Raw genomic sequence first — 10,854 nt, forward strand, 5'->3', positions numbered from 1 at the left:
GCCCACTTTTGGAGTTCACGCCCCATTTTGGAGATCTCCGGTCTGCAGTTATACCTACTTGGGAAAATGGAGCGGGGTCTCTTTGCGCGAAGCGACCCCGCCCCATTTTGGAGGTTCTGCCCACTTTTGGAGTTCACGCCCCATTTTGGAGATCTCCGGTCTGCAGTTATACCTACTTGGGAAAATGGGGCGGGGAGCAGCAGCTCATTTGCATTTAAAGAGACCGGCCCGAAAAACAGCGTGTTTCTGCTTCCACTCAAAATAGCCATTTTCAAAATGTTATAATAAATGATCTGTGGAGTATTTTGAGCTGAAACTTCACAGAAACATTCTGGGGACACCAGAGACTTATATTTCATATTGTAAAAAGGGACATAATGTCTCCTTTAAATAGAGATCATTAAAAAGTAGGATTTCACCATGAAAATGTTTGTACAAAAAAAAAAAAAAAACTAATTGGGCTTGTGCTGCCTGACTAAACTACTTTCATGATTGAAGAAAACAGCACTCTTAGAGAAAAGATTGAGATAGAATATTGAACTTTAAAGGAAAGAAGCCATTTTTCACATTTATTTATTATGCAGTAATTTCACATGTACATTTTTAAATGTTTAAATTGTAAAACATAAAAAAAAAAACATTTTAACGCGTCTTACAATAAAGAGAATTTTTTACATTACAATAATGTGAATTTGTGAGGGTAATGTCCTTCACTTGTCTTGTTTTTCTTGTGAATTTAGGGTAAAATATTAAATTTGTGTGATCCACCCTTCAATGTTTCTTGTCTTTTGCTTACCAACTCCCCTCAACAAAAATACATTAAAAAAAACAAAACAAGAATTCTATATATTTTACACAAGATTTTTTATTTTAAGCTGAAAATTATGATGAACATCAATAAAGAATTTGAAAGGCTCTTTTGTTTAAAGAAGGCTACATGAATAACACTCAGTTCTCAATATCAAGTGCTCATTTTCTTAATGAATCCACTGATTCACGTGGCGTGATTGTGACATTGAACATCTCAGACACCGTCTGGCTCAGAGTTTCATCTGAACTCATGAATGCAGAACATCACTCAAACAATGTTTCATAATAATAAAAAAGTCACTACACAGGCAATACAACAGTATCAGTAAATCCACAGTATCTGTCGTTTTTTAGATTAATATAATTTTCTACAATGATACATATGTATATAATAGTTTAAATTGTAACTCAAAAGCACATACCCAAGCACAGGTAAACATGCGTCAGAGGAAATGTACAAAATATGATCTACAAATGTAGAAGCTTAAAATATCTTTTAGTTGGTTTCCATCTTTTTTAATCCTATTTTAATTACAAAGATCACATTTATCAGTACAGCTATGTTCTGTATTCTTCATACTGTAAATGAATCCCACAATGTGCAAAATCAGATACTAAGTTGACCTCGACTGCACCTTTCACATTTGGTCTTTTTTTTCGAACAAATAGAAGTGTAAACAACATCAATGGCCATACAGACAGGACATTCAGAAGGCTGGAGCTGGTTATCACTTCATCACAGAACATCCACATCAGACTCAACAGCTGATTTTAAACATAAAATAATAATGTTGCACAAAACACGTAAATACAGTCAATAATGAGCTCAAATTAACACTTAAAGGGACAGTTCACCCAAAATGTAAATTCAGTCATCATTTACTCACCCTAATGTTGTTTTAAACCTACATTGTTTTTTTTTTATTTGGCTTAACACAAAATAAGATATTTGTAGAAGGGTTGTTTTTGTCCTTGCAATAAAGTGTGTGTGTGTGTGTGTGTGTGTGTGTGTGTATATATATATATATTTCTCTATTTCTCTCTCTTTTTTTTTTTTTACACCGTCCCCCTTCAGGTTGTGGTACACGTGTCTTTTTGCTGTGAAATCTTTACATATTTATTTTTATAAAGTACTGTAAATGTAAGAATACATTTTATGTTGTTAGAAATATTTCAAGATAAACACATACTGGACTGAACCAACAAAGGTTTACTTTATCCATACTTTTAAAACCATTTTTTGGGGAAAAATCATCTTAAAATGTGATTATTAATTATGATCCATCAGGCTTTTGAGGAATCATCATCAGGCTTTTTATTTTTACCTATATCATACTATATGAGTCATAAAAGCCTGATGTATCAAAAATAAAAACAACATGCAAACTTTTTTTTTTGTCTAAAACTAAGCTTCAATAAATGGTTCCATTAAAAAAAATATATAGATTTTTTCAGACTATTATTTCATATGTCAGGGTTAAGGCAAACATGTTTGGACAGCATGAGGGTGAATAAATATGGACACGTTTCATTTTTGGGTGAACTATCCTTTTGAGCAGATGATATTTTGGGTCTGGGCACAATTATTGACTGATGCACAGGACACATTATATTAAATATTACATTTTAAGACAGCACAGCCATAATACATGTTCAACACATAGTAAAACAACAATAAAACTGGTCTGGATGTATTCACTTATAAAAAGTGGTGCTTTGTAATACTATGCTCTTTTTGGACATGTACCATTATAATACCATGATCATCTTTGAAGTACCTTGTAAATATCAAGGTGTATAAATATTGGAAATCATTTAGTGGTCATTCAGTACCTCGCCAGTACTTTTATGTCGGTAAAACAGTCAAACTGAATTCTCAGAATGACACGTACCTCCCTGTTCAGAAGCGTGAAAATAAAACTGCTTGGTTTGCGCATCTCAGGCAGCTCAATTGCGTTTAATAGAGCGCAAATGTGACCCAACCGGAAAGAGATGTAAACAAATTGCGGTGGGTTTGGTGCTTGTCAGTTTAGTGAGGTCAAATTGTGCTAATCTAGGACGTCCTTTAAAACACAATGCTTCCATGTAACAGTAATAGCCACAGTCCCGTCAATAGAGGCTCCCACAGCTCTACTGACTAAACGTGCACAACACACACACACACACACGTGATACAGAAGAGACGGTGTTACCGATGTGACCATCCCAGAGGCGGGTGGGACACTATGTTACACAGCAGCAGTGCCTCGTCCGGAGGCAGAACCAGAGAAGACTCCTTCGATCCAGGGAGGCGTTTGAGAAGAGGGCTGGTCAGAGAGTTTTGGCAGTGGAGAGCGAACAGGGACTCTCTCAGCTCCGGATCAGGGTCAGGAACTCATCTCGTGTCTTGGGGTCCTCGCGGAAAACACCCAGCATGGTGCTGGTCACAGTCTTGCTGTTCATCTTCTGGACGCCTCGCATAACCATACACATGTGACTGGAGAACAGCAAAGAGACTAAATCTATCTTGAGGATTGGACATTCTGATTACATTGTAAAATAAAATAAAGAAATGGATTGTTCATACTTATTACATTATTTAAAAAAATAATAATTTTACAATAGGACAATAGTAAAGAAAATTGAATACTGATATTTGGTCTTAGCATTTAGCATCTTCTTAGCATTACATTGTAAAATAAATAAAATAAAATATAAAATCTTGAGGACTGCTCATACGTATTCAATTGTAAAATAAAATAAAATAAATTGTGAGGATTGATCATACATTTTACATTGCAAAATAAAATAAAATTAAATAACTCTTGAGGATTGTTCATACTTATTACATTGTAAAATAAAACATAAACAAAAAGAAAAGAAAAAAATCTTAAAGATTGTTCATAATTATTACATTATAAAATAAAAAATGTAAATAAAATAATAAATATAAAATAAAATATAAAATCTTGAGGATTGCTCATACTTGTTACATTGCAAAAAAATGAAATAAATTGTGAGAACTGTTCATACTTATTACATTGCAAAATAAAATTAAATAAAATAACTTGAGGATTGTTCATACCTTTTACATTGTAAAACAAAATTTGCAAAAAAATACTTTGACTTTGTGACTTTTTCAGTAAAGAAAAGAAATGAATCTTGATATTTGGTCTTTCTTAGCATTACATTGTAAAATAAAATGAAATAAAAATTTCACTTGTGACTGGACAACAGTAAGGAAAAGAAATAAATCTTGATATTTGGTCTTTCTTAGCATTACGTTGTAACATAAAATATGTATAAAATTGCACTTGTGATCAGATTTGGTCATTCTTGTCATTACATTGTAAATAAAGTTGAACCTGAATGTTTACATACGTTGCTTCAATGACCACCCCGACACCAGCAGGCTGTAAAGCTTCAGTGATGGCGACTGCAATCTGTTTGGTTAGACGCTCTTGAACTGAAATAAGACAAGCGGACCAGAACTACTGAGAACATTTCAATCTGAACTTTTCAAGTTATCAATGAAACAAGGATTTTGAAGGAATATAAATATCATTACATGCTACTGTTTGTTTGAGGAAAAAAAGACCATTACCTTGCAATCTCCTGCTGTATATCTCAACAATCCTGGTGCAAAACAAAAAACAAGCTAGATTTATACACAATATACCTTCGTGATATGTTATGGTGGTTTGATAAGACTTTATTGCTCTGGGATTTTAGTCGTTGGTGGTAATGATATAAAACCTGGGCCAGGAGTATATTTACTAAAAATTAACATATTTTATTCAAAAACACTAAATGTAAACTAACAAAAAAGCACACTTTCAATTAAGACACTTGCTAACTGAAAATATTCATTTAAGTTCTTATTTAATAATATGTGTATTTATAGAAAATATATCAATATCTGTAATATAATAATTAAAATACACTACCATTCTGAAGTATGGGGTCAGTAAGAAATTATTTTATTCAGCCAATTAAATCAATCAATTCAAGCTTACAGTAAAGACTTTAATAGTGATACAAAAGATTCTTATTTAAAAAATGCTGTTCTGTTGAACTTTCTATTTATCAAAGAATGCTAAAAAAAATCAAATGTATCATGGTTTTCAAAAAAACATTAAGCAGCACGACTGTTTTCAACATGGATAAGAAATACGTAGTAAGAAATTCAGCTCTTCCATCACAGAGAAAATTTACATTTTAAAGTAAATAAAAATGGTTATTTTAGATTGTAATAATATTTCACAATATTACTGTTTTTTAATCAAATAAATGCAGCCTTGTTGAGCATAAGAGATTTTTTTCAAAAACAGAAATTCTTACAGACTCCAAACTTTTAAATGGTAGTATATATAATATTATATCATATATAATTTGTATTTAAAGTCATTTTTAATTAATCATATTTATTAAATTGCATGTGAATTTAAAACTCCAGAGTGGGGATATGGCAAACTAAATTGCATAAGAAGGGGCTGCTTAGATTATCATTCACATTCCATTTTTTCGCAGTATATTTATTCAACTATTCAATATTCAGAACAATATTAGAACAGAACAAACACAATAAATCATTTTCACTGCTGGGACATAATATCAAATATAACTTAATATCACACTCTGTGTTTCATGACTGATCATTTGACCAGCAGTGATCTGCTACACTACATGGCAACAACGACAACTAGAAGAGTCAGTCCCTTGTCATGACTACAGCCATAAAAAAAAATGAAACATAACTAATTTTAGAAATCAGAAATGCGCCTGTGTGTGTGGTACTACTGAGAGCTACAGTACGTGGCTGCTGTTGTCATGTCTTCATCAGTGGAGTGCTGTCTGCCGTGTTACGCTTGGAACATAGTGAAATGGCTAAGCCACAGGTATTGGGGTCAGATTGGATCAAGCTTCTCTTTGTCACTCACACATTGTGTCTAATCCTCTTACAGACACTTACACTCTCACTGCTTCAAACACACACACACACACACACACAGGCGTGCATCTTGATTTCACAGACAAACAACACCCCTGAGGGGAAGAGAGCCATTAATCCCTTTTACTCGAGCAAAAGAAAAAACAAACAAAAACACACACGCTGCTTTGTGGCAGGATACATTTGCACACTCATGAAGGAATCCATTAAGATTAAATACTGCATCATAAAAACATAAATTCACCTCATTATATAGCCTAACAAAATCTCAAATGTATTTTAAAGGATTTTACAAAAGAAAAAAACTGCATTTATTTGATCACAAATACAGTAAAACAGTAATATTGTCAAATACTATTATAATTTAAAATAACGGCTTTGTATTTGAATAAAAAAAAATTTAATTTCTTCCTTTCAAAAAAAAAAAAATAAATAAATAAAAATACTGACCCCCATATACAATTTTTAATTGGAAATAAAATTGAAAAATATGATTTAAAAATGTTTATAAAATGTACCGTTAAAAAGAATAAAGGCACAAATTATTTGGACACTTTCTGGTGGTCAAACGTTAGTAGAACATGTCCATAGATAATGTGATGGAGTACGACTGTTTTTTGTTATCTAATACAATGCCATTCAGATGGACTGGGAAAAGATGGAAGTGATTTAAGCATCCAGATACTTTTTGGGGCCACTGTTTGTGAAAAAAAAAATATATATATGTATATGAGAAACCTAGGTGCATTTTGCCTACCTTGCTAATTTACTCAGACCAAGAACCCTCTTGTTTGGAAGGTAACCTATATGCACCTGTGAAAAACACAACACATTAACTTACAACAGAAAGACAGAACAACAACACATGAGAGTTATATGCACAACAATTTCACAACTAGTTTTCAACAAACTGAACACCAGCACTAGCAAGCTACATGGCATGAGGGCTGTGAAAATGTTAGTTTTGATTTAAATTTTGCCTTCCAATGATTATGAAAGCATGATAATTGAAATAAAATGGTTATTGAGCCACATTCCGTTCCTTTAAAGTAGTGCACTTTCACGCCTCAATAAAAGCCCAAACGGAATGTCCAAATCAGTCAAATCATGTAACATGACTGTCATAATATGCAGTCTACTGCATAACATGCTTGATATAAAAAAAAATACAAAACTGCGAAAAAGAGGCTTTCTGTGTGCATTCTCTGAGTTGGAGCTATACTTTGGGCTTCAGGTGTGTGACTAAATGTTTAAATACACACAAAAATATGTCAAAATGCACGTATTGTTGAGTATTCACAGTTAAAATACAGTCAGTTATGTAAACATATAAACATACAATCATAAACATATAAACAAACACACACACACACACACACACACACACACACACACACACACACATATATATATATATATATGTGTGTGTGTGTGTGTGTGTGTGTGTGTATATAAGCATTAGGTCATAAAGTGATAGCAGCCTAATACACCTGCTGGAAATAAACAAGATTTAAAGACAAAAAATAATAATAAAAAAAATCACTCACTGCTTTTGACTGAATAGCTATCCACTTTATTTTTCCCGTAAGAGCGGGCCAGCTTCCAGCTATTTTTAGCTATACAAATCAGCTTGTTCTGCTGCTTGCTATTGCAAACTGGTGTGTCTTACCATATTATTTTAATGTTTTATCTTAATTATGAACATACTGGTTTGTAGTGCAAACAGTTTTACCTTACTGCACTTGGTTATTCCTCTCGTTATTTCCCTACAGCGGCTAATGAACCAGACATCTCGCACATTCACAGAAAACGGCTTACTTCCGCGTTGAAAAATAAGGTGGATAGTAGCTTTAAAAAGAATCAATGTACTGTATTATTTTGTGTTTGATTATTCAATTTCTGCAGTAGGCTATTAGCTGAGTAGTATACTGTTAAATAGACTTGCATGAAAAAAATGCACATATATATATATATATGTATAAAATACAATAAACATCACTATGACAGAATAATTTGTATAACATTTTCGCCATATTGCCCACTCCTAAACGTATTACAATTAATAACCATGATTACTATATTACCCAAAATAATCATAATTATGATTTTTGCCATAATCGAAGCACTAGACGGGAAGTTAAAGATGCAGAGAGCTGTATCTGTGCGTATGCTCGGAAGTGACTGCACATCTGACAGCCCCCCAACCTAACCTCCTCTCCACCGTCCAACTCAAATGTCACCAACAATTTGATGAAACAGCCCAGAAAAAGGGCAGCATCAACAGACATGCAAGGATTTTCTTTTTTCCCTCTTCTGCTCTCTGTTCTGATGCGATAATCCTGCACGTCACTGAACCCTCTTGGCCTTATTTCAGGGCCGCCAAACTCCACTCGACATCCTTTAAAAGCATCAATCGAGCTTTACCGACAACTACAGAGCACCTGGGAAATGAGCAAAGCGCTTTTGGCAACTTAATCCATTTTAGACCAACAGGTAAGACATACGGTGGCTGCAGGGAAGATATGTTTCAAGTGTAAAAGAAAGCACACCTGTTCGGCTCGGTGTTCGTGATGGACACTAAGAGTGTTGTGTGGACAATCATGGAGACGGTGGACGCTGAAGCGCAAGCAAGAGGGCCAAAAATGAAAGAGAACGGGCGCACGCCTCTCTGAAAGAAATTGGTGAGTCATTATCTTGTTGCAGATGCAGCGAGTGGCGAGGTAAATAGATGAGAAGGGATAAGGGGCCGCGCTGATGACGACAGGGAGCTATCAGCAGGGGATGCAGCGGAAACGATGGCCCTCCAACAACATCTGACAAACAAAATTGCAATGGCAGAAAAAACATTCAGTGTGCTTGATCAATGGCTCAGTCTATCATCAGCAGCCATTTGTGGCGTGACAGGATCGACGATGTCTCTTTTGTCTTAAATGGCAGACACCTGCAGTGCTATGAGCTGGAGGGAGGTACTAAATGTCAACCTGGAGGATTAAGAGTGGGTATTGTTTTTGAGTGGATCTCAGACCCAACAGACTTCCAACTTGTCCTTGTTACCTTCTAGATTTAATTATAGCTAAATTAACTTGGTTACTGACAGATTACATATCAACTTTCTTTTTTTCCAGGTGCATCAGAAAACAGAAAACAGCTGCCATTATGTGAGTAAATCTCACAAAGAAATGTACAAGGAATATTTCACCCCACAATTACAAGACATATTTACTTAAAAAAAGAAAGACATTTTTTTTTTTTAAATCTCATTTTCATTTTAATTAAGCACATTTTCGACAATTTAAGCACATTTACATTATTGTAATTCATCAATTAAAATCATCCTGATTAAAGTCAGCATACGTTGACTTAAAACACTACTTATTTGAGCAGCGATACTTTAAAAATATTAATTTCAATAATATACCACCACATTATAGTAATGAGAATGGGATGTTTTGCTGATTTTTTGCATTACATTTCATGAAAATTATGTAACAACGCGAAAAATGTACAGTCCCAAATATAGGCTTACTTTCATATTAATAATAATTTTATATTAATAATAATTTTAATCATTCTATAATTTCTATATATATTGTACTTTTGATTTTGGGGTATGACCTGGATAGTAAATAAATAATAAATAAATGAAAAAATATACCAATAATAAAATAAAAAGAAATAATACATGCATTAAAAAAAATAATTATTAATTATGAATTCAAAAATATTTTTTAAAATGTAATATTTTATTTTAATAAATTAATAATACAATTCAATTTTAAACTTGAATAAAAATGAATAAACTAAAAATAAAGACTTTTTTAAACCCTTATACAATAAGGTAGTGGTGTGACTAATTGCTTTTTAAAACTACATTAACACCATAGAAGTTTTGTCTCTCAAATATGGTCATAAAAACTGTACTGCACAGGTGACATGTGAATGTCGTTGATAAAGAGGGTTTAAAACGATTATTCTTACCCGCCCAAAAATGGGAACTAAATGGTGTTCACACATGGAAAACATGTCAATATCCTTCACGATCACCATCTCATCATGGTCTTCATCAAAGATTGCGTCATTCAGGACATCTGCAAGGAGGAACAACAAAAAAATCAAGATCAGGCTGGTCACCATCAGGTGAGAGACATAACACCTGTTATATTTCCCCCCGTACGCTCTTCCTGTTGTGGCCCTGTGTCATTTCTCTTAGCTCATATCATTGCTCAAACATATCCTGTTTTATCTCGTGGAAATGCACTCTTTTCTTGTGGGGCTTTTTAATTTCCTGGCCACCTATCTCGGGGAAGGTTTCCGTGGAAACATGGCAAACTGATGGTAGGGCTTCAGGGGTTTGTTGAGATGTGACTCTCATATGCGTTGTTGCCACTTCTGTGTAGTCACTGTGCGATCAAGAGGGCAGAAAGCACTCCATTTTCAGGCTGTTTTTATGTCTATTATCACTTCAGCAACAGGTGCATCCAACAGGTATTACGAAACTAAATCCTAACTCTTTTTTTTTTTACATTTTCTAAAAAGCCTGAGCAGTGTTTGTCCATGCAAAACTCTTCATCATGATGGCAGGGTGTTGCTAAGGTGGTATAGGTCTCAAATTATGTCTCTATGATGTTAATTGTCTGACAAATAATTGTGACTTAATGATTTAATTCTGTTTTGTTCATGTCACTCACAGTGCAAGCCTAATATATATATATATATATATTTATTTATTTTTTATTGTAAAAAATTTGAAAATAGAAATTAAAAATGTTCCATATCATGTACTTAAATATGTAAAAATTGCTAATCTTTTTATAATGAATTATTTAAATATTATTAAAGGGGTCATATGATGCGATTTCAATTTTTCCTTTCTCTTTGAAGTGTTACAAGCTCTTGATGCCTAAAGAAGATCTGTAAAGTTGCAAAGACTAAAGTCTCAAATCCAAAGAGATATTCTTTATACAAGTTAAGAGTCAACCTCGCCTACCTAAAATGGCTCGTTCTAACACGCCCCCACATGTCTACATCACTATGTGGGAAGATTTGCATAACGCCGCCCAAATGTTCACGCAAAGAAAGAAGGCGTAACTTTATTGTTGCTGCCAGTATTGTAG

The 10,854-nt window shown here is 33.7% G+C and overlaps 1 protein-coding gene across 1 annotated transcript in view; it reads right to left on the reverse strand.

Annotated features, from left to right (window-relative positions):
• Positions 1 to 2,352: 2,352 nt before the first annotated feature.
• The window catches only part of LOC107723641 (GTP cyclohydrolase 1-like), a 14,641-nt gene continuing 6,139 nt past the window's right edge, over positions 2,353 to 10,854 (reverse strand). The window contains exons 2-6 of the mRNA XM_016532352.1: positions 9,719 to 9,828; positions 6,498 to 6,553; positions 4,394 to 4,425; positions 4,171 to 4,255; positions 2,353 to 3,286 (exon numbers count right to left, since the gene is read on the reverse strand). Of these exons, the coding sequence (XP_016387838.1) occupies positions 3,160 to 3,286; positions 4,171 to 4,255; positions 4,394 to 4,425; positions 6,498 to 6,553; positions 9,719 to 9,828 (410 nt within the window). The 3' untranslated portion in view covers positions 2,353 to 3,159. The remainder of the gene's footprint in view (positions 3,287 to 4,170; positions 4,256 to 4,393; positions 4,426 to 6,497; positions 6,554 to 9,718; positions 9,829 to 10,854) is intronic.

Source organism: Sinocyclocheilus rhinocerous, unplaced genomic scaffold (assembly GCF_001515625.1).
Source record: "Sinocyclocheilus rhinocerous isolate Xijiao unplaced genomic scaffold, SAMN03320098_v1.1 scaffold283, whole genome shotgun sequence".
Lineage (NCBI taxonomy): Eukaryota > Metazoa > Chordata > Actinopteri > Cypriniformes > Cyprinidae > Sinocyclocheilus > Sinocyclocheilus rhinocerous.